Source organism: Rattus rattus, chromosome 2, assembly GCF_011064425.1.
Source record: "Rattus rattus isolate New Zealand chromosome 2, Rrattus_CSIRO_v1, whole genome shotgun sequence".
NCBI lineage: Eukaryota > Metazoa > Chordata > Mammalia > Rodentia > Muridae > Rattus > Rattus rattus.
The window spans coordinates 47,442,591-47,466,773 of record NC_046155.1 but is presented as its reverse complement, the minus strand read 5'-3'; the positions used below and the strand labels follow the sequence as shown (position 1 = coordinate 47,466,773).

At 45.3% G+C, this 24,183-nt stretch overlaps 1 protein-coding gene across 1 annotated transcript in view; it reads right to left on the bottom strand.

The window, feature by feature from the left end:
• Cfap58 (cilia and flagella associated protein 58) overlaps positions 1-22,479 on the bottom strand; it is a 103,565-nt gene extending 81,086 nt beyond the window's left edge. Inside the window, exons 1-8 of the mRNA XM_032895532.1 lie at positions 22,396-22,479; positions 18,892-19,173; positions 16,074-16,222; positions 12,028-12,184; positions 10,895-11,089; positions 8,056-8,193; positions 5,203-5,362; positions 3,504-3,586 (exon numbers count right to left, since the gene is read on the bottom strand). Coding sequence (XP_032751423.1) covers positions 3,504-3,586; positions 5,203-5,362; positions 8,056-8,193; positions 10,895-11,089; positions 12,028-12,184; positions 16,074-16,222; positions 18,892-19,173; positions 22,396-22,404 — 1,173 coding nt within the window. The 5' untranslated portion in view covers positions 22,405-22,479. The remainder of the gene's footprint in view (positions 1-3,503; positions 3,587-5,202; positions 5,363-8,055; positions 8,194-10,894; positions 11,090-12,027; positions 12,185-16,073; positions 16,223-18,891; positions 19,174-22,395) is intronic.
• Between the last annotated feature and the right edge of the window lie 1,704 nt (positions 22,480-24,183).

The following is a 24,183-nucleotide window of genomic DNA, read 5'->3' as shown; positions in this document are numbered from 1 at the left end:
AAGGAGTTGGAGACCTGATTACTGCCTTGACATCAGCCATGGAGATGCAGAGTTTGGAGTTTGCCCAACTGGTGTTCTGACTTGCTTTGGGGATTACAGTTAAGTGATTGGATAGATCTCAGAAGAGATTTTGAACTCTGGACTTTTAATGTTGTTGAGACTGATGTAGACTACGGGGACTTTTGAAGTTGGACTAAATGTATTTTTTATTGTGCTATGGCTAGATATGGCCCCCATAGACTTATGAGTTCGGACAAGCTTATTGGGGCCAAGGAGTAGAATGTAATGGTTTGTATATGCTGGGTCCAGGGAGTGGCACTATTAGAGGGTATGGCCTTGTTGGAGTAGGTGTGTCACTGTGTGGGCTTTAAGACACGTGTCCTAGTCTGCCGGGGCAGCCATCTTCCTGTAACTCGCCAAAATGACGAACACAAAAGGAAAGAGGAGAGGTACTCAATATATGTTCTCTAGATCTTTTAGGAAACATGGAGTCGTTCCTTTGGCCACATACATGCGAATCTACAAGAAGGATGATATTGTAGACATCGAGGGAATGGGCACTGTTCAAAAAGGAATGCCCCATAAGTGTTACCACAAAAAACCAGAAGAGCCTACAATGTCACCCAGCATGCCGTGGGCATCATTGTAACACAAGCAAGTTAAAGGCAAGATTCTGGCCAAGAGGATCAATGTGCGGATTGAGCACATCAAGCACCCAAAGAGCAGAGACGGCTTCCTGAAGCGGGTGAAGGAGAACGATCAGAAGAAAGAGGAAGCCAAAGAGAAGGGCTCCTGGGTTCAGCTGAAGCGCCAGCCGGCGCCACCCAGAGAAGCCCACTTTGTGAGGACTAACGGGAAGGAGCCTGAGCTGCTGGAGCCCATTCCATATGGATTCATGGCCTAATGTATACAAAGGAAATAAAGGACCTGGACTGCAAAGTATTTTCCTAAGGGGAAAAAAAAAGACTCTTGTCCTAGCTGCCTGGAAGCCAGTATTCTGCCAGCAGCCTTCAGATGAAGACGGCACCTGCCTGGACGCTGCCATGCTCCCACCTTGATGATAATGGACTGAACCTCTGAACCTGTAAGCCAGCCCCAGTGAAATGTTGTCCTTTATAAGAGTTGCCTTGGTCATGGTATCTGTTCTCAGCAGTGAAACCCTAACTGAGACAGAAGTTAGTACCAGGGACTGAGGTATCACTGTAATAGGCCTGACCATGCTTTTGTTTGGAAGAATGTGGATTTGGGGACTTTGGATTTGGAAAGCAGGTATCTACAATTTTTTTACATTGATTTATTTTTGTCCGGCACACATATAGAAGTCAGGGGACAACAAGAAGGAGTCAGTTTTCTCATTTCACCATGAGAGTTCCGGGGACTGAACTCAGGCCGTCAAACCTGGCAGCAAGCTCCCTTACCTGATGAGCATCTCCCCACCCCTACCATTTTTAAGCTGCACTGGAGTACTGGTGACGCTTCTCAAGAGGGCTTACCTCACCAGCCACAAATGAATGGATCCGTGAGCCCCTCAAGGGCTTCATCTGGGTGAGAGTACGTGTGTGAGCTTGTGTGTGTGTGGTGCTGTGACTCCAATCCAGGGCTTCATTCACAACACTCAGCCTCTCTGCCACTAAGCCCCATGCCCAGCACTGGACCTGCATAATTTTGGGCCTCAGTAGATGGTGGACACCTGGGAGTGGATAGCGACAGCCACTTTCCTGCCATACGGACCAGCAGACAGGGTCTTTCCTCGAAGAGAAATGAATGCAAGCATCAGGGTGAGCGCTTGTGGGAAGAGAAGGCTCCATCCTGAGAATGCCAAGCCAGCTCCCTGGAACTTTCCGGGGGCTGGATCCAGGGCTTCCATGATGTGCCTGACAGTTTCTTCTCTAATCCCTAAAGGAACCCAAGGTGAAATTCTGTCTGAATAGCCACTGGACTAGAGCATGTAAAATGCTCATGAAACATTAGTTGGGCAATGATGGGGAAACTGTACAAGGTCAGTTTGATTTTCAGGTACTCGGGTGAAGCATTTACGTTATAAATGTCACTCCACGCGGTACTGAATGGATAGATGCACCGTGCTGGCCGTCAAAACAATGTCACTCTTTCCATGAAGGTTGGCATTTCAAATCAGTGAGGAACGAATCTATTAATCAATAACATTGATTGCATACCTACTGGGTCCCATGCAGGCAATGGCCTGGGAAAATACAGAACAGCAAAGTCTGCCCTGAAGGAGGAGCCTATGAAGCGAACCAAATGGAGAAATGTGAAATAACCCTCCTGCTGCACGTCCTGCTGTAGCAGGAAACCCACTGACTATTTACAGAGATGTAACAATGCGAGGAATAAAGATAAATTTAAAAACTAAATCCAGAGCTGGAGACGTGGCTTAGTGGTAGAGCATTTGCACAGCTTGTGTTAGGCCCTAAGTTCCACTTCCAGCACCACAAGAAAGGCAGGGGGGTGGGGGTGTGACTAAATCCAACAGAATGCTTTCCTAGACATAAGTTTGCAGAATAAAGGATAGTTTATAGACCTGTTGGGAAGAGACTTCAATAGTTTTCTTACTGAGTGTTTTTCCACAGAAGTATGTAGTCTGCCCATTCCTGAAGATTCTCTAGTCTCGTGTTCTGTCAAAACTGGTTCGTTTCCGAGCACACAAGGAAGCGTGTCCGTGAGCTAAATCCATCCTGTTACCTGGAAGTAGGCTGGCCCCTCCATCCTGGGACTTCTCCCTTCCAAGATAAAACCCTCCTAAGTCTGCCACGAGAAGGAACGCTCAGAGAAAAGGGAGGAAGGTAACAGAGAAAATCTGTGGGGAAGCTCAAAGTCTGTAAAACCTTCCCCAGTGCCTCCCTCAACTTTGACTGCCATGAACTCGAGAGACCAGAAGAGACAAGGCTGAGAAACCAGAACCAAACCCTACATAGCATATGAGACGCTGGGTTCGATCCCTTGGCCCACAAGAAAGGGGAAAGTGGGGGACAAAGTCCAGTGGAACATTTTCCTAGGTGTAAGTTTGTAGAATTCTGAAAAGACAGATGGAAGAAAGGCTAGACTTAGCTCACCAACCAGTCATTTTCTTACCTAACACCTCAAAGGCATATTTCAATTAGCACTCACACCTGCAATTTGGGGATTAGTCAGAATGTAGATTATAGATATTAAATTAAGAAATTCTATGAACTATTTAGGATGCCAAGAAACACAGCAGCAACGAGAATGGAATCCAAAAACACTCTGAAATTCCTGCTGGCATATATGCAAATTCTCCAGAGTCCTTTTGTGCTGGGAGGTGATAATGTAGCTTCCGGTACGGGCCAGACAATGATGGGTTGCAAGCATCTGCCCAGAGGAAAATGGAGCAGCGTTATTTATTCTATTCCACTGCTCTTTGCTCGGGAGATTTCTTTCCCCCAACGACAACTCGTTCTGAGCCGATACCACAGGGTGAGAGGAAGGCATTATTTACCAGCGTGTGGCTGTGACGAGCTCACCTTGTTCAGTATGTCCCTCTCTCTCAGAAGCTCCTCCATTGCCTTCTTATCAAGCTCCGCTTGCTTCTTTGAAGACTCAACCTCTAAATTGCCAGGCAGGAAAATAATAATGAATGCAGAGTGGCTCCAAGGGAGAACATAACTAAGCCAAAGTGATTTTAAAAAAATAAAATCACTTCATGTGTTCAGCTGTGGCTGGGCAACGGCTCTGAGTTGAGTGACAGGTGACCTTCACTCTAACTCAAGGATGCGGATCTTCTGGTCCTACTAAAGAGATGGGAAAGGAAACTGAAAGAGATTAAGCCAGCCACAGGACCAAGGGTGAGCAAGGGTGAGAGTGAAAGCCTGCTCCAGCTGGCTGCCAAAGGTCTTTGAGCTGTTTAGATCTTTTCCCTTTTATCTGTGGGTAGAATTATAAAATGTAACTGCCTAGAACTTGTTACATCCCTCCACTTGCCAAGTCTTCCTTTATGCCCCTCGCTGGAATTCTGTAGCTTTTTATCTGTAGGTCTTATAGGCATGTTAGTAACTTTGTTTATTTTATTACTTTAGTTACTACTGTGGAACAGGACTCTAGCTAATTTTTTTTTTTTGGTATAAAATGCTACTGGTAGCTACACATATTTTACAGCCTCCTACCTCATTGACATCTCTTATTAATTCTGGAGATCATTTCTCAGATATTATTGTAGGAAATCCTAGCATTAGAAAGGGCCCATGCTCTTCACCAATATAGCTAGCACTGCTCTTCGGTTAGGCACATCAAAAGAGACAGGTCCCTCAGGTGCACACCGGTAGCTATTTGGGAGGCTGCAAGTTGGAAAGTTCCTTCAGCCCAGAAATTCAACATAGCAAGCTATTATGGCAAACAAAAGCCCCTAAGAAAAGATATTGTCAATAGTACATATGAAATAACCAAACAAAGAAACATGCTGGCTTTCCACAAATGGGGAAAAAATTCGATCCAATGATCAATGTATGAAAAATATCTATGGGGGGACTGAAGAGATGGCTGGTTGGTTAAAAGTATTTGCTTCTCTTTCAGAAGACCCAGGTTCAAGTCCCAGCACCCATGTGGCAGCTCACAACCATTGATAACTCCAGCCCAAGGGATTCAATATTCTCTTCTGGCCTTTGAGGGTACCAGATATCCACATGGAGCACAGACATTCAAGTAAAACACTTATAAACATTAATTTAATGAATATACGTAGAATATAGTCAAAGCGGGGAAAGGGAGAGAGAGAGAAGGAGGGAGGAGGGAGGAGGGGGAGAGAGAGAGAGAGAGAGAGAGAGACCAATAGAATGATCTCAAAGTTTACAGTTATGGAAAGGAAAATATACAGAAATTAAAACATGGGACTGTTTTGGTCTCATTTGGCCGATGACACACTCTGAAAGTGCCATTGTTCTTCATTTCTAATATGGAAGACTTTAGGCTGTAAATCCTCATTATCCCGTGAGCATCCTGAAAAGCAAGGTCTTCCACATACCCAGTGCTAGCTCATGGTCTGTACCCATTTATAGACTAGATGCACGGAGAAGCTGCTGAGCTCACCCGCAGCTACAACTCAATGAAAGATCACCTCCCGCTGTCTTGGAAGGAAAAGGCAGCTGGATTTCCTAAAGCTTACTTGACAAGTATACCTAGTAGTCATATCTAGAGATCTAGAGTTTGTGCGAGAACACAGTGGGTTACCTCTCTCTAACCCCAGGATCTGGTTCTTCAGGGTCTCCTTCTGCTGTTCCACTTCGATCTTTTGGTCATCGATCAGGCGCAGTTTCTTGTGGATCTGTTCTCTGATCTTGTTGAGCTTTCCAAGGTCGAGGCGCATCTGGTGGATTTCATCCTCCTTGGCCTGCATTAGGAGAGAGAATGAGGCTGAACAAATGGAGAGCCAGTGGGGGACTGAATTCGGAGTCAATAAGAAGACTCTTGGGAGAGACGGGAGCAGCTGAGAGACATGGAGGCGGATGTTAAGATTCCTCTCTGCACATTTACAGGTTGTTATGAATATCCTTAAAGGATGGATGTGTACAGGGCTTTGTGTATCTAAGATGAGTCAACTCTATCTTATCTAGGTGGGCAATTATATCTTATCAATTGGATCAGAGGCTATTGTGTTGTGTGCTCTTTCATGTGGAGATTTAATTGAGTTCAAGAGAGTGTGGTGGCTGGACACACTGGGCCACCATGGAATTGGGGTGTGTATGTCTGGCATGGTGACAACCTGCCTTGGGGACTCGATGGGTAGAGAGATTGTTGCCAGGCTCAGAGAGTAGCCATCTCTCTCTGCTCACAGACTCTAGGTCCTCTGCTGTGAAAAGTGGGCTGGCTTATTTGCTTTTAGAATACTTATATAGAGGGTTTATCAGAGTCATGTGGGGAATTTCGCCCATGCCAGCCGAGAGAACACAGAGGCGGATGTTAAGATTTCTCCCTGCACGTTTACAGGTTGTTATCAACGTTCTTAAGGGATGGATGTGTACAGGATTTTGTGTATCTAGATGAGCCAACTGTATCTCATCTAGGTGGGCTATTCTATCTTATCAATTGGATCAGAAAAAAAAAAGAGACTCTTTGTATATCTGTGCAATTGTTCCATGGAACTGGATCAAAGTATACACATTGTCCGATTTCTAGAAAAACTGAAGGCCTCTGTTCTGTGACTAAAGTATGTGGTGCATAAAATAAAAATAACGAAAAGGCTGATAAAAGAAAAGCTTGATGTTTTAAGTTGCCACCTATTTATAAAATCAAGCAACAATACGGAGTTATGTGCATTCGAGTGTAGGGTCCTGCGTACAAATGCTGTATTTGATTGGCAGTTTTCACAAACTGACAGAGTGATCTCTCTGAGGTTATTAAATTGCTATATTTAAACGTTCTTTTGGACCCAGTTACACACACCAGAGACTCATCCTTCCTCAGACGGGGCTAGTGTACAGGTGTGCAGAGAGAGCAGTGGCCAAGTGGGATGGATAAGCAAATCAACACATTGGCAGGAGATGTCAGGAAAGAATTGTAGGCAAGGAACTCTCCAGCCTTGGGGGCATTTTTATTTGAAATTAAATTCACTGTTTAAAGAAACGTTGCCATCAAGGACTGGAGAGATGGCTCAGTGGTTAAGAGCACTTGCTGCTCTTCCAGAGGACCCGGGTTTGATTCCCACATGGAAAGTCCAGTCCCAGGGATTCAACATCCTCTTCTGGCTTCTGTGGGTACCAGACAGGCATGTGGTGCAGGCAGAATACAAATTATGTTTTTTTTCCATTTTAAATAACTAGGAAAATGATGATAAAGGCAGTTCAAGTTTCTTCTGCAATCACCCTAACTCTCGAGAAGGAAGAGAGAAATTTAGCTATGCATGTTACCTCTGGGTTATTGCTAGAAACAATTCCATTACTTTCTGGATGTAACAAAAGTCGTCCATCTTTCCAGATGTCTCACTCATGTTATCAAAGGACAGGATTAGTGAGATACTTTTTTTTTCTTGCTATAATCCTTAGGAGCTAACATAATGCTCTGACTTAAGTGGCCATCTCATGTCTGCTCCAACTTACTACAGCATCATAAAAAAAAAAAAAGAGCTTCAGATCAACTCACTATAGACCCTTCTAAGTCTTCTTAGCCTTAAACCCTAGAAGGCTCCAGTTGGCTGATCTTAAGGCCTTTTCAACGGTGTGGTGTTCTAATTATATAGCCATTAATCCAAGCTCCACGGTTACACTTCAGAAAAATCCTGGAAAAAAATCTCTACTCTGGGGTATGCTTTGAAAACGAGATCCGTGTGTGTGTGTGTGTGTGTGTGTGTGTGTGTGTGTGTGTGTGTGTCCTCTTCAGATTCTCCAAAGAGACTATAATATAAAAAACGGTCTGGTTCACTACTCAGAATCTATACACTATTCTTGGTAGGCCATTTATTTTATGTCCAGTATCCAGATATAATAAAAATAGGGAATATTGACTTTTCCTTTCAGGACCGAAGTGAAAAATGCAGTGCTGTCTGTTAATCGCAAAGGCACGTGATACAGACCTCAGCGTCAAATGAGCGTACAAAGTTGAGAGCACGCTTTATTGAGAGAGGGGAGAGCAGGGAAACCTCTTGAAATACGCATTAGAGAGTAGTTTTAAAAAGAGAAACGAAATAGGATTCTTCAATGCTGGAATAGCCAACAGTGCCAGCCCTATGCTCCAGCTCTCCCACACTACCCTCTCCTTACAAACCGTGAGCTCTAAGCGGAGCTCTCCATTGTGCACGTAGTGGATGGATTCTAGCTCTGGGCAACTGGTTACTTGCAGGGCTAATTACAGAGATGAGCATCTGCGCTTGCTTGAGAACGCATTTACATGCGCGTATGATCAATTCTGTAAGTAAGGGAGGAAGTCATCAGACTCCCAGTTTGCGGGCCTGAAGCGATCGCTATGAGCCTGCACCTGCCTCTCTGTGCCAAGGCTCTCAGTCTAATGGAAAGACACCAATAGCAAAGGGAAACCTCCATTCACAGGTACTGGGAACAGAAGCGCTAGGGACATGCACGCGGTGTTTACTTTGAGTTCCAGGGCCTTCTGCTGGTTTTCCTGGGACAGCTGCTCACAAGTCAACGTGTGCTGCTCATTCTCTTGCTGGAGTTTCATGTTCCGCAGCTGAAACTGCTCCACCTCCTTTGCAGCTCTCTCATTCAGTATCTGAAAGGCGGGGAGTGAGGGAGCTGGTTAGTGCCTGTTAATCTGATGTCTGTGTCTGCAAATGCACACGGGCGGTCCCGCAACCTCCTAAGAAGATACCAACCACGGTCCTTTTCGTCTTGTGGAAATTTTTCTTTATCCCCAGTGAAAGCACTAACGCGCTCAAATATAATGAATGTTAAACGGCCGAGGAAACCAATGGCTTCCAATGAATAACAGTGAGCATGATTTTTTTTTTCTGAGAACCTTTGGGAAGTCTTGTTCACAGGTGGTGGATAAATATTTTAATGTCTGCTCGCCGTTTGGCAGGCTTTGCCTACGCAACAATTTCTATAATCGTTGCAAACGAGCTAGAGACTCAAATGGGTTTTGTCAGCTCTGGGGCCCTGAAGCTACGGCCTCAGAAGCAAATCCTGCATTAACACGCCTCCATCATTTTCCTGAGCAGAACGGGTCCCCAACACCATCCCAGAGAGAACTCCCCCTAATGCAACCTAAGTAGAAACTGGGGCACAGCGGTGGAGTGACGTAGCGCCTGCTCTGCGCAGGCGCGGCTTAAAACAACAAAGGATTCTATCTGAAAACTCTGTTTCTGCTGGAGAAACACTAAGGATGGGAAGAATAAAAAACGAGCAGAAGGAAGAAGAGGGGAAACCAGGCACTCGCTTTAAATACCTGTCTTGTGTGAGAAAACAAATCACAGAAAGGGCCATCCAATTCCCTATCCCTAGGAATGAAACAAAATGGAGCTGCCTGCTAAAGACGCCATTTTGTTTTATATGATCCTAGATACTATTATATAAAAACTTTGTTTTTACCCGGCTGCCCAAAGTTGGGTTGTTTTGGTTTTTTTTCTTCTTCTTCTCCTTTTTTAAATTTCATCTTCAAAGAAGCCTTGTGGATTTTTTTTTTCCCTTCCTGAAGACTGCACATTGTGTATTATCCATTTGAATTCTGGCTTTATTCAAAATTAACAAGGCACAAACGACAAAGAAATGTATCCTATTATCTACTTTCTTAAGTACAAAAGTGTTGTGTGTCCTAACAAGTCCTTTAGAAGCAAACTTCATAAGGGAAAAAATATTTTGAGGAAAAGACTCTTTAACTAAATGTATTGTTCCTTTAAGGAATGAAAAAGGAGGGTGGTGAATGTCTATAATCTCAGTACTTGGAAAGCTGGGTCAGAAGGATTGCAAGTTCAAGGCTAGCCTGGGCTAAGCTGTGTCTTGGGGAAGGGAGGAGAAAAGAAGAAAAGACGGATTAAAATCATTAAAATCTGTATAGTCTTAAATGGCCACCAGAGGGGGAACATTTAGAAACATGACTATTTAAAATGCGTAAAGATTAAAAATGGCTTCCTCAACTTAAAACTTAAACCTGTGAGGAGCAAGTGCTGTATATCCACTCACTCATCCCACAGCACTGAGGACTAAATGGTCCGTGGGCACCGTGAGAGGATGACATCAGGTTTATCTGCCTGGGCTGATCCCATCCCCCACAAGCCACACTGAGCCCTGACAACAACCCTGGCACGGGTAAGAGTTACATTTCCAGTCACTGGTGAGTGTGGGCATTCAGACACCACATCACCACGTGGATGTGGCAGAAGTGAGACGCGGGAGCATGTGCCCAGGTTGCGGTTCACTTCCGTAAAGCTCGGGCAAAACTCTTACTTGATTAGAACTTCAGAGATGGTGAAACAGCTGAGGAGAGACGCAGGGGCCGTGGGGAGGGGGCGGTCAGTAACGCTTGGTTTCTTGAGCTGACTGAAGGAGAACAAGGCAGGATCACGAAGCTGCATTCTTGTGACATGCATGCTTGTCTACGTGTATGTGCATTGTTCGTCCATGAAACGTTTCAAAGAAACTAATATAAAGCCAGGCGTGGTGATCCAAACCTCTAATTCCAGCTACTCAGTAGACAAGGGGCAGAGAACGGCAAGTTCAAGATCAGAACTGGCAACCTGGGGAGACCCCCTTGTCTCAAAATAAGAAATAAAAACAGGGGGGAAAGTAAAGGGTGGGAGACAGCAAAATGGAGGAGTGCTTGCCTGGGATGTGTGAGATCCTAATCTCAGTCCCCACAACTCAAAATGAGGAGGAGGAAAAAGGCTGTCTTTGAATACCTATGGGGGTTATAAACAAGAAAATGGTTCCTAAAAAAAACCCATTGGAAGCACTGAGGCTGGGGAGATGCTGCCCCAGTGATTAGAGAGCACAGGCTGTTCTTCCAGAGGATCCAAGTTGGATTCCTAGAACCCAAGGGCAGGCTATTGTCAACTCCGTTCCTAGATCTCACACCCTCTTCTGGCCTGCACGTGGTACACAGGCACACATGCAAGTAAAGCCTTCACACAAATAAAAACGTTTTATTCAAAGCCCAGTTGCAGCAGTAAAGTAGCAACTCTCGTGACTATTGAATTGTATCTATTTTCCAGGAAAAAAAAAAAATCACAAAAAAATGTAGGCTTTGGGCTGCAGTCCAGAAACCAGCCTGTGCTACATGAGAAACTAGCAGAAAGAAAGAGAGCAGAAGAGAGTGGAAAGGGAGAAGTGGGGAGAGAGAAGTGAGGGGAAGAGAGGAAGAGGAGGGGAAGGGGAGAAGTGGGAGAAAGGAGAGAAGGGAGAAGAGCAGAAGAGGAGAGAGGAGAGGAGAGGAGGGTGGGAGAAGGGGAGGAGAGCAGAACGGAGGCCACACTCACCTTCTGCTCCTTGAGCTGCTGTTCCAGCCGCTGAACCTCCTCCTTGCTCTTGTGCATGTACTGCTGCATGGCCTTGATCTCTGACTGCCTGCCGTCCATGTCCAACTGGATCTGCTTGAGCTCTTTCTCCAGCTTTTCCTTCTTCCGAGACTCCCTGGAAGCTTCATTCTGACGATGCTGGATTTCTTGTTGGAACTGTGGGGAAAGGCAGAGAGAGATGAGCCCTCCCGGGGGTAGGCCTCCAGCAGACCAGACCTGCATCCACAGCCTCTGGCCTGCAGCAAGCTTCTACCGTACAGCCTCTGTGGGACAGTCATGCTGGGCCCAAAGCTCACAGGTTCAGGCTTGTTCTGGGTTGGCTTTCGGGAACTTGACACCGAAAGGGCCACCCTGGCTGCAGGCAAAAATTTGCCAATGACATGAGAAACATCAAACAGATGCAGAGCGCTCAGAGTCCTAAGGAGGTCGAATGCCCAGCTTTGCACTAGGAGGGCAGTTACCAGAAATAAGGAATTGTGTTACTTGATCATGGGTGTTGTCAAGCTGAGCACTGTGGTTACATTTTCATGTCCAAAGTCTATGAAAAGCCTTTTGCTTTTCTTTTTAAGAAAGATGTATTTATTGTGCATGCATTCATACTCTATCTGCATGTACACCTGTGCCAGAATAGGGCATCGGATCCCATTACAGATGGTTGAGAGACACCATGTGGATACTGGAAATTGAACTCAGGACCTCTGGAAGAGCATCCAGAGCTCCCAACCACTGAACCATCTCTCCAGCCCCGAAAAGGCCTTTCCCTATTTTGTGCTCAAGAATGTCTTTTCTTGTAAGAGTCTGCTCTTGTGATTTACCTTGTGAATTATAAAGGAGAAGGTCGAGGGATTTCTTGCTCTGAGTCTGGCGTAGGGACACCACCTGAGCCCAAACCTTAATCAGAACCACGCTCGCATGGCCTTTAATGATCGCTCAGACAGAACCCTGGGGAAAAGGGCTCAACAGGCAGGGCCGGAGAAACAAGCCAGTACGGGAAACACTTGGTTTGGACATAAGGGGTTATATCTGAGAGAGGTGCTAGATGAGAAAGGAGGCAGGAAGGACCGCCCTCCGGAAGCGGAAGGTGGTGAGCCAACCTGATTGATGGCGTGTTCCGCTTCTTCCTTGGCGCGCTCCGCTGCCTGCTGCTTTTCGGTGATCTGAGCTAGGTTCTCCCGCAACTTCACCACTTCTGTCAGGAGCTGGTCGCGCTCCCTTGTCACCTCTTCTTTGAACTTCAGTAAATCTCGGATGCTGAATAGGGAGAACACAGGAGTCAGATCAGGTGGCCATTGGTTCGGGGTCCTTCCCATTGTCTCCAATGGAGGCCCACAGTGCACACTGTTCAAGCCTTCAGAGACAGGAGTGGGAGCTGGTTGTGAGGTGTTTGAAAAAAATAAACAACAAAAGTAATAAACACAATAAGATCTTTTTTTGTTTTTGGTAAAGAATACTGTCTATTCATATGTGTGTGTATGCATGCATGTGTCTGTGAGTGTTATATGTGGTATGTGTGTGTATCTCTGTGGGGGGAGTATATGAATGCATGTGCCTGTGTGTGTGATAGGTGGTGTGTGTGTGTGTGTGTGTGTGTGTGTGTGTGTCTGCATGCGTGTATCTGTGTATTATAGACACTTCTAAAAAGACAGATACTAATCATGTTGTCAATTATTTCTGAGAATCAGGATTTCAGGTAGAAAAGTTGGGAGCATGGGTTCTTCCTGTACCTCTGTCTTACTTGGATCTGTTACAATAAGACCATGTTGTTGTCATCAACTCTTATAATGAGCCCTGTGGAGATGTCAGTTTAGCTAGGAAGTTAGTTATCTAATGTATTCACTGGGGGATATGGTGACAGCTAAAATGTGCAAAATAAAACATAAATATAACCAAATTACATGCATCTCAGTTTTCTTCCCATTCACCCAAAGAATTTAATTTATCCCACGGGGTGCAGCCCGGAGAAAATATTCCCCAGAACAAACTGGAAAGCCAGGCATGCCGCCGGGCTCCAAAGAACCTGTGATAATACTCACTGATTTGACTTGTAAGCCAAATAGCTCCACGTTACAAAATCCATTTCATGTGACTGGCCATGACTTCCTGTGGAATTCGTGCTTGTCGAGCATGAAGCTCTACGTCTGTTGGGGCTTCTGCAGCAGGGTAACCCCGAAGGGAGGCAGCAGCAAGCTAAGACCACGCCCCGCAGATTCTTGCAGCTGAAAGCCATTGGGCAATGGCTCAAACCACGGGAATTTGGCAGCACTCGATCTGACAGAAGCGTTTCGTGAGGAACCTTCAAACCCATGCCCAAACGCATCTGCAGAAATGAAACCCCAACTCTAAGGCTGATTTGAGGACAGCGAGCCTCCACTGAGCACACGGCTGAAGCTCGAACTCCAAGCGGCACCAGTTCTGCACACGGCACTCCTCATGCTCGTCCACTTCTCCTTAAGATGCCTGCTCATCAGTTCCCTCATACGGCTCACAGTCGTTCTTCCATGAGCCCATCGTTACAGACACCATATGGCTGTTTTTCCTATTCCTTCCCCCAATGCCTGTACATACGACATCAAAGTTAGACCGGAAGAGCAGGGAAATACAAGAAACTAAACAAGCAGCATTAGGTTTGGTTATGAGGGCCAAGGAAGCACAGCTGATCCTGGTGTGAGACTTTGCATGCCCTGCTAGATAGACTCTTTTTTTTTTTTTTTTTTTTTTTTTGGTTCTTTTTTTTGGAGCTGGGGATCGAACCAGGGCCTTGCGCTTCCTAGGCAAGCGCTCTACCACTGAGCTAAATCCCCAACCCGGCTAGATAGACTCTTGCAAAGCTTCTAAAATCTCTTCCTTCGGGAGTTCAAAGCTTAAGTACATGAAGATGCTGTTCTAGTTTGTTTTTCTGTTGCCATGGTGAAGACCACAACCGAAAGCGTTTGGGGGTAGATACCCCTCAGGTTACAGTCCATCGTGAAGGAAAGTCGGGGTGAGATCTCAAGGCAAGATCCTGGACACAGAAACTGCACAGAAACTGGACCATGGAGGGGTGCTGCTTACTGGCTTGCTCCCCATGACTTGCTCAGACTACTTTCTTCCAAAACCCAGGGCAATACCATCCACAGTAGGCTAGACCCTCCCACATCAATCATTAGTCAAGAAAATGGCCCCAGAGACTTGCCTACAGGCAATGTAAGGGAGCATTTTCTCAGCAGAGGTTCCCAGATGGCTTAGCTGGTATCCAGTTGATTGAATGAATGAATACATGAACGGAGCACAAAACTAACCGGCATGGAAATACCTTAAGGAATCCTCTTAATACAATGTAACAAGAGTCCTACTGAAAGTAGATGTTGGAGTCTGTGGAAACATGAGATACAGTAGCTCTTCACGCCTAGTCACTGGGATCTGGAGAGGAGGCAGGATAGGAATGCTGATTGTGACAAAGGAAGGATCATGTTCCAGATGAATTTTAGAGGATGAAAGGAGCTTATCGGGGAGAATGGAGAAGGGGCCTCTTTGGCGTAGGGGGGAAATGCTTGTGCAAAGACAGAGGTATACACAGTAAATGAGGGAGAGCACAGTATGAGGCTAGAGGAGAAAATTGCAGCAGACATTTGAAAGGTTTTGAATGGCATGTTAAGGAGTCTGTCCTCTATCCTCTTCATAGAGGTAGGCGAGCCGGGGGGTGGGGACAGGTGGCTGTCTGCATGCTGCAGGATACAAGGTTAGCTAAAGAGAGAGAAAGAGACTGCTACAGATAGGACCAGCAGAGAATAGCGGTGCAGGCCAGACAGCAGCACCAACCAGAGGAAGACAAATCGACAAGACAAAGCTTAAGGGATAAAGAACTGTCAGGGGAAAGAGCATCCCAATTCCTGCCCAGAACCGGAGCAGGTAGGAAAGGAAAGGATTCATCATGTAGGACAGGTGAGAGTGCTGGGAAGGGGCAGAGAGGCCAACGTTCCATTCGATACACGTTTGAGAGAGATGACTGCATTCTAAGCACTTCTCCTTAGACTGCAGGCAAGTGTAGCTCTCACCCCTCATCAGCAATGTTTTGTCTGTAGCAGAGAGAGTCCAGTACAGAAAGACACAGCTGGTCAAAAGACAAAGAACAACTGGCCACGGGGTTTCCGATCCCAATTGATCCATCAACAACGCCATTCTGTACTGAAGGCCCAGCCAAGGAAGCTTCCAGAAGAGGAGGTAGAAAGATTCTACGATAGGGTTAGGGTTAGGGTTAGGGTTAGGGTTAGGGTTAGGGTTAGGGTAAAAAAAAAAAAAAAAGAAAGAAAGATTCTACGAGCCAGATGTCCAGGACATCTGCTTCAAGACAGGGTCTTCTGTATATGATAGAGAAGCTGTATCCATCAACTATCAGCAATATGTTTGCCTAGACGAGACCTAAAAATGGCATCACCATTAGGCATGTGTCATGGATGGGGAAAATCTCACAAGGTGGAGCTACAGGTGATCAATGGTTGCTGAGAGAATCAATCTTCTGATAGAAGCCTCTTGACAGGTTATCCAATGCCAAGAGTTCAGCCCTAAACACATATGTGTATAAGCAACACTAAGTGAACTCAGCAGGTTGCATCCATAAATGTGTGTGTGTGTGTGTGTGTGTGGTGTCAATATTTAAAGAGTAAAGAGGCTAAAATAATAAAAAAGATAAACCTAAAACCTCTACTTAACTCAACAAAAAAACTATAGTAGCAATTCTTCTAAAGAAAGAAATGTAATATAATCTTTGGGGAGGACAAGGGGAGTCTTTAAAGGAAAAGGGAGGGAAGCCTAGAGAGATGGCTCAGTGGTCATGAGCACTGGCTGCTCCCCCAGAAGACCTGGCTTTGATTCCTAGCACCCACGTGGTGGCTCACAACCACCTCCATTCCCAGGGAATCTGATGCCGTCTTCTGGATTCCATGGGCACCAGGCATATATTCGATTGTGCACAGACAGACAAAACCCCTATACGAATAAAATTTTAAAAATAAACAGATCTTAAAAGATAAAGGAGAACAGGAGTCGGGCAGTGGTGGTGCATAGCCTTTAATCCCAGCTAACCGTGCCAGCCTGCAGCAGGTTGCCGCCCACTGCAAAGGCGGAGGCGTGTTCACACACTATCAAGAAGACGTTGCCCTACCTGCTGTCCTGATCCATTGACAGTCCAGACCCCTGCTCAATCAGTTTGGTCAGGTTCACTATTTCCTCTTTCAGGGCGAGAATTGTCTCCTTGGCCTTTTGCTCCTTATCATATGCTGAGTCCACCATCTTCCAGGCTTTTTCGATTTCCTGATGGGCCAGAGAATATCAGTGAGAAAAAAACAAACAGGATTCCAGATGCGCAAAGAACCAGCACAAAGAATAGCACTAAGCCTACAGCTGACCGCCACTTACCGGCAAAGAATAATATGTATTATAGAGTATGAGGGAGTTTGGACTGACTAAATTGTTCTGTGTGAGTAGCCTTCAGCGAAGACCAAGCATAGCTCAAGGGGTGTTTTCCCTTGTGCGAGGGATTATTTCTGATAAGTTGATAAATTTACAAAATTTAAAATGAACGCTCATAGGCTTAACATGTATTTTAAATGGCTTTATTCTATAAGAGATGATCATGGATACGATCCTTAAGTATATAAATGAAAAATTCTTAATATTTTTCAAGAAAAAAATTTATTTTAGTGGGGCATGATGGCACACGCCTGTAATCCCAGCACCAGGAAGGTAAAGACAGGAGATTCTTGAGTTTGAGACCAACCTAGGCTACGTAGCAAGTTCAAGGCCAGCTTGGAAACATATATATACATATACATATATATACATATACATATACATATACATATATGCACATATGCACACATGCACACATGCACACATACACACATGCACACATACATACACATATGCACATATGTACACACATTAATATAACATATATGTGTGTGAGTGCATGTGTGTATTTGCTTGTATGTATATGTGTGTGCACACAAGTGTATTTTGTCCCTGCTGAGGGCCTGAAAGTCAAGGTCGGCTTTAGAACATTGCACAGGGTCATCTCTCCTTGCTGGACCAGAGTGTGCTCGGTAGTCTTAGTAATTCCCATCTTCAGAAGATCAAGCCCAGATCCTCACCAAATACATGTTAGATGAGTACTCTGTTTGGTCCTTGCTTATTTTAAGGGAGAGAGGAATCTCACTGTGTGTCTCAGGAGAGCTTGTTTTCTTAGAAACAGATGCTTCATGCTCGTGAGGGAAAATAAACCCCATAGCAGGGAATGGAACTATGACTTACCCGGCCCTGACAGCCTCGCTGTTGTGAAAAGCCAGGCAGACTGTTTGCATGCACGCTTAAAGGTGAATTACTGCTGTCTGAGTAAAGGAAAGACCTGAGCATTTGCCTGCAACAACCTTGAGTTTGTCCCGCCACTTCACTCTCTTGAAACATTTTTGTCGAATAGAATTTGAATTCTTTATATAAATAAAAGCCTGCAACGTTTAGATGAAGATATTTAGCTTTTGGGTTGACAAGGAATAAGATGGATGGAAGAGAGCGAATTCAAGTTTGCTATTCTAGCAGAGAGAGAGTCCTCTTGAGTAACCACAGACCATCCCTTAGTGACTCGGAGCAAAATGTCAATTCGTGGGCTCTACCCTGGTGGAGTAGCCATTATGCACATCTGGGCAAAACAAGTGAAGGATATCTAAATTGAGAATATGATTGCATAATGTTTAAGCCAAACCAATTTCACTAATTAGATTCTCATCAGTCTGCGACTTTCATTTCCAGTGTTAAAGTTTATAATGAAAAGTGTTTCTCCAATTATAAAATGAATTACAGTTTCCTTTTATTACAATTCCAGCAAGAAGAAGAAAAGGACAGTACAGGAAAGTCACGCTACAGGAGAGTAGTCTCTAAGAAAGCAGGTCAGTCCTATCTCGTACTGGTCTTGTAAGTTAATTTGAATTGGATGACATCTGATTGCTTTCAGTGGAATTACCCAAAACTTTCATTAAGTCTTTTCTCAGAGCCAGAGATTTAGTAATAAATTAATATACCTCAACCTCTTATGACTTTGAGATCAACAGGGAGCATTTGTGTTTTATCTTCAAGAGAATGCAACACTCTTAAAGATGAAAACCGCAGTGTGGAACAAAGACAGACTTCTCCCCGCTCCCCAAGACTGAATCTCTGGCTCTCCAACAAGAGCGCTTAGGAAGATGAAGAGACACGAGGAAAGAATGAGGAGAACCGTCATGAAAATAACTCCCTGAGAGCTCGCAGAGCCATCTCTCCTGAAGCAAGAGGAAACGAAGAAATGTGAAAATACTTTTAACAAGCGATCGGGATGGCAGATAGCTCGGTGGATAAATCGCTTACCACAAAAGCGCAGGGACCTGAGTCACATTCCCAGATTCTACTGGTGGCACAAACTTCAATCCCACTGCTAGGGAAGCAGAAGCAGGTGGACCTGGGGTGCTAAACGAGCCAGCCAATCTGGTCAAGCACCAAGCTGATGAGAAGCCCTATCACTAAGAACAAGGTGGAAAGTAAGCCAACGACCCCAACATGAATACACACATGATCATGTGCACACATGTGTACACACACACACACACATACACACACACACACACTGTCAGGTGTGTACTCATCCTGCATCAGCAAGAACATCTTGAGGTTCCCAACTTCACATTTTATCTCTAAGTCTTTTGGATAAGCCATTATTTTTTTACAGACACTAGGCAGCAAAACGTAGTAAAGTTTTCCTTTTTTTTCAGCATGGTAAACTTCACCAGGGTTGGTGATTTTCTTTCTAAAACAATACCCTTCCCTAGGCTTAACAACTATCTACATCATGCATATTTCTATCTGATGACCCATGCCTCGCCAGCCCGAGAGCTGTCAGTAAAACGGATAAGCAATGTTTGAAATGCAAGTTCACCTGTTTCTAGACCACTGACCTTCTTCAGAGACGCTATGGTGGTCTGGTCGTCCTGAGAAAGCTTCAGGGCAGTGGCAACCTTGGCGGAGTTCACCACGATCTCCGCGTTCAGCTCTCTGCATTTGGCCATGAGACGTTTCTCATTCTCGTAGGACTTTTTCATGATGGTGTGAAGCTTCTCATATTCAACCCTGAATTTTTCTAGACTCTTGTCTCCTGAAAGTTCATTGAGAACCTCCTGAAAATCTTTCTCGATTTCTTCAAATGCAGTTTCCTCCGGCGCTATTTTATCAGGCTTTTCCTGCAAGAAAGAGTAAGGGTGTTGCTCTGTTACTTCGAGAGATGGCTGCTGGCGCCCCAGAAGGAAAGACCCCCCATGCACACACACACAACTGCTGGAATCCCAAAATGAAAGACCCTCATGCATGTGGCTGACAATACCCCAGAACACACCCAAAGCAAAAGTCACCAGCTAACAGAGACACTGAAACTCTATGTTGGAAAGTCTCTCTCGACCTCTCATGTATTTATATAGTACATGTGCATACATATATGGTATAATTGGTTGATATGAGGTTATTCCCCACTAAGGTAAGCCTTGACTCCAATAAGATGGCCATCTTTAGCAGATTCTAGCAAAGACAAAGAGATATACAGTGAGACTGTAAGGCTGACTAGGACTGGTGCAGTTGCAATACAAGGAAGGCTAAACATTGTTGGCTACAACCAGAGACTAGGAAGAGACAAGGAAAGAGTCAACCACGGTTTGAAAGAAAGCATGACCCTGCCAACATCATGACTTTAGACTTTCAGTATCCAGAACTGGGAGACAAAATATTCCTGTTTTAAGACATTAAGTTTGTAGCACTTTGTTGCCGCTGCTCTGGAAAATGAGCGCCTTTTTATCAGGTACTGCACCAGAGCGCTAATAACAAAAAGGTAGGGCTAATGCATTCATCCATCCATTCAAGGAGCGTTTATTGCACATTCTATAGGGGAGTTCTTCGATGGAGCCCGTAAAGATAACCAAGGTAAGGAACAGATTTCCCATGGAGGGCGTGGGGGGGGTATTTGTTTTACTACCTGGTGGAGTATTTTCTGTGGTAACAGAAATAAAGAATTCAGTCCCTGCCATACAAATGCACTCTATGTTCTTTAAGAACACATTAAAAGGAGACTGACTTCCTCCCAGCTTTGAGAATAAAGTGCCCTTCATGAAAGAAGTGGTACTCGGACCACTAGAAGGAAGAAGAGGATTCTCACGGGTGGCTCTGGAGAAAAGACCATTCCCTGCAGCTGGCAATACCCAAGGATGAGCTTGCAGCCATCAAAGTGCCAGAGATGCCCACACACACGGGCTGTAATGAGGAGTGGAGGCAGAGACAGCCTAGGGGAACGGGACGCTGTGCTAAGGGCTACGGGTTCGTGTTCTGTCAGCCACGAAGACCCACTCAGAACTTCTAAGCAGGTTGTCATGCTTTCCACATCGTGCTTTGATAGCCTACACCATGACAGCCACCCACTGCTCCTCAAAGAAATCAAATGTGATGATCTTTCATCCCAATAATAATAGAATTCTAATCCACCCCGGAGGTTATAAGTAGCCTAGTTTGCCTCTTCTCTCAACAATCATAGCTTGCTCAGTATGAGGAGTCTTTATAAAACCTTAGTTTAAAAAGAAAAGAAATTCTTATACTGTTAATTAAATCCTTACACGTGACGTGCAAGCAAAACATGGTTTTTAGAGATTTAAATAGACTCGGTGCCTGTAACACTCAGCGTAACAGCTTTAGTACTATTTTTGAACCCCACAGAGTTTTCCTTTCTAAAAGCAGATTACTGCACAGAGCATGATTTCAACAAATGCACGAAAGAAAGATCCCATTAGGCAAAGGTGGCACTGCTGTCGCTCCATCTCATTGATACAAAACCCGAGTCACAAACACGAATCCATTGCAGCGGTGTTCTGCACCGTAGCCTTGAAAGCGGGATTAATGTCGACACGTGATCAGCAGCCTACCGATGTGTTCGCACCCAGGTTCTCCCTGTACACCTGGCACTTAGTACAAGAATGAAAAAAAAGAAACAAAGAAACACTTTAAAGAAACTTTTGTGAACAAAAGATGTATCTTCCTGTTGTCGCTTCAAAAAGTATTCTATTCAAGGCAAAACAAACATAAAAAAATCTCTAGCCCTGATCAGTAAGGGCGGTTGGTATCTTCCACGTTTTGACCAAGTGTGGTGGTGGTGGTGGTGGGTATTTACGGAGAGATCAACATGAAGTGCTCAGAGGAACTGACTTTCCACCATATCAACCCGGAATGTCTGCCACGGGTCATGCAGTGCTCTAGGCTCTGGGGGGTCATCAGCTTGCAAGGAGGAGAGTAAAGAACAATAAACTAAGAGGAGACAGTGAGAACCAGAGAAAACACCAAGAAATGCAAAGGATGAAGGGTGAAAATGAGGGCTAGCAGAACCATGAAGAGCAGATGGGAAGTAAAGAGGGATAAAAGAGACCAGGTAGTGGGGAGCCGTGATGTGGCCACAGTCTCCAGGGATGCTGAGTGATGGCACCTGGGAGCAGGGACAGTGTTGGGGAATAAGGAATGATGTGGGGAGGAGCTTACAAAGAGAGACCCAGCATGGAGGAGATGGGATGGTGAGGGGACGCAGAGGCATAGAAAGACAAGAAGTAATCGGGTGGGGCACAGTGGTTCTAGGAGATGCTGGGACCAGGGCTGGCTTCATGGGTGTGGGCCCATTCAGTCACACAACACTTAGTACTCAGAAGACTTCTACCATGGTTAAATTCTCTGCTGTCACGACTTAAAAGTCTTAGTAATTTTAATAAGCCTTTCACTTCACCCTGGGACTCACAAATTATGGAGCTGATACTGGCTGGAAATTGTATAATAGGTAAGGTAGGGGTGCGCTCTGACAGATCAGTGAAGAGTTTAAGTAAGGCCAGGATAAATAAGGACTCTGTATGTCAAGTGGTGGCAAGGACGCAGGGCTGTCGAGGTTGTAGATGAGAGGGCTAATGGACAGACAGGTTGCTGAGGGATGCAGAAATGAGCCCTCATCAGTGCAGCTGAAGATGAAGTGTGCTGTGATACCGACGAGAGACGGGGGCTGTGGGATGTTAACACCGGGTCGGTGAGAACACAGGGCCATGGCAGTGAGCTGGAGGACCGCGATGAAAGTGTGACAGCTGGTGATCATGTGTTAGGGCATCAGTGTGTGACAGGTGGGCAAGTTAGTGAGGAAGGCGGCGATGAGACATTTTCAGTAACATCTCTGCGGTATCGCCTGCAGTTCCGACTGCAAGTCACGGCCTGAGAATTCATGAAGAGAGGGGACGTGGTACAGAGACGCAGGAGAAAAAGCGTGAGGACGCATATAGCCTAGGGCGCCGGTGAGGGAGGATCAGAATTAGTGAGTGTAACAAAGGACAGGTTCCAGCTGGAAAGAGGTGACAGCGAGAAGAGAAAGGAGAAAAGCAAGAGGGGCGCTGACTCCTGACCTCCGACATCCTGACGCTCTTTGGAGGCGGCCTCAAAGGCTGCCGAGGAGATCAGAAAACTGGGCTGGAGTCTGGGGAAGGGGCTGTGCACTGCCCCCAGTGTCTAAAAGGGCGACACGTTTTTTCTGATCGCCAGCCCCGGCGCCGAAATCCGGCGCTCGGCGCGTCTTCGGTCGCTTGGCAACCGCCACGCCCCCCTGCCGCTGAAGCAAAGCCGGCGTTCGAAAGGGGCGGAGCCCCGTAGGTCGGTACCCAGGGCAGTGGTCTGCAGAATTATATGCAAATATATCCTGAAGTGGGTGGAGCCAAGAAAGTCAAAGAACCGTGCCCGAGAGATGCGGATCAGAATCCTCAGACCCCGGGGAAGAGACCTGTGCACTGCGAATGCCTAATCTTTGTTGTTCGTGAAATGCGTTTTATTTTTCTCTTTATCTCTAGCCCCATTCCTAACCCTCAAATTCAGCCACGAAGGTTGTTAATAAGTGCTCGTGTGCTCGGATGTGTATCTTTAAAATGTCAATCCCATGTTCTCGTGCGTGTGTGTGTGTGTGTGTGTGTGTGTGTGTGTTTAACTTAATATGCCATTGAACGTTAGAAATCATCTTGTATGTTCTTTTCCCACTCGGCGTTCTTTTTAGGGTCTGTCTTTATTGCACTCGTGCCCATTGCTTCAGTCGTCTGCTTGGCATTTCAAATTGAGGACCCCCCACATGTCATTTCCTTCCCCAAATGTTGCCAAACAAGGCTGCCTCCAGTTCGCCAATCACCACCATGACCTTTGTTGTCTGATGTGCATTTTGTGGACCTATATGTAAATGCCCTGAAGGGGATATTGATGAGCGAGGTTGTGCATAGGGGAATCCTGGGAATATCATATTAGAACATGTTATGTGTATCCTGCAAAAAAAAAAAAATCTCACCGAAGGGCCACTGGGGCTTACACAAGCTCTCCTCTCCCTTCCCATGTCCCTATCGTAAGACGTATCATTCCACTTTGCCCACTACACGTAGGCAAAAGCTCTGTTCCGTAGCAAACTCATGAACCTGGGACGCTGTGACCACGTGACAACCCGAAGAGTGTAGCTTTTCATGTTAATCTGCCTGAAAAGTGGACTCCGCAAAGGTGGAGTCCGTAATAATCTGGCGGAAGGCGGTCGCTTAATGTCACCAAGTTCTGTTAGATTCACCACACAAGCACTGCCTTGTAGTGTGTGGTACCACCGTGTATGTATGTCCCAGGTTCAGCACCCATAGAGCGTTCGAAAGTTAAAAGAAATAAAAATAATAAAATGGCGTAGAAAAAATATTTTTCTTTATTTGGACGTTTCAATTGGCATCCACTTGGGGGATACTTAAATAGTTTTTATTAATTTTATAGTAATATATATTTTCATGGTAATATTTAAACATCTATGTCTATCAAGCAGGTAAAAAACTCATTTGCATATCGCCTTTTTGACTTGTAAAAGTCTCCATTTGCATCGGCTTAAAGGGCTTACCAATTTGGCTCTGTGACTAGTGAGAGAGATAGTTCAGTGTGTAAAGGTTCTTGTTGCCAAGCCAAATAACAAGAATAGTCTTCAAAATCCCATTGAGTTGAAGGGGAAAACTCACTCTGTGACATCCACATATCAGCATCTGCCATGGCATGTGCGCGCACACACACACACACACACACACACACACCACACACACACATTTAAATGTTAAACCATAGTATTTTGTTCTTTCAGTTGGTCTTGAAAAGGACCATTGAGTTGGGCTGGAGAGATGACTCAGGTTAATAGC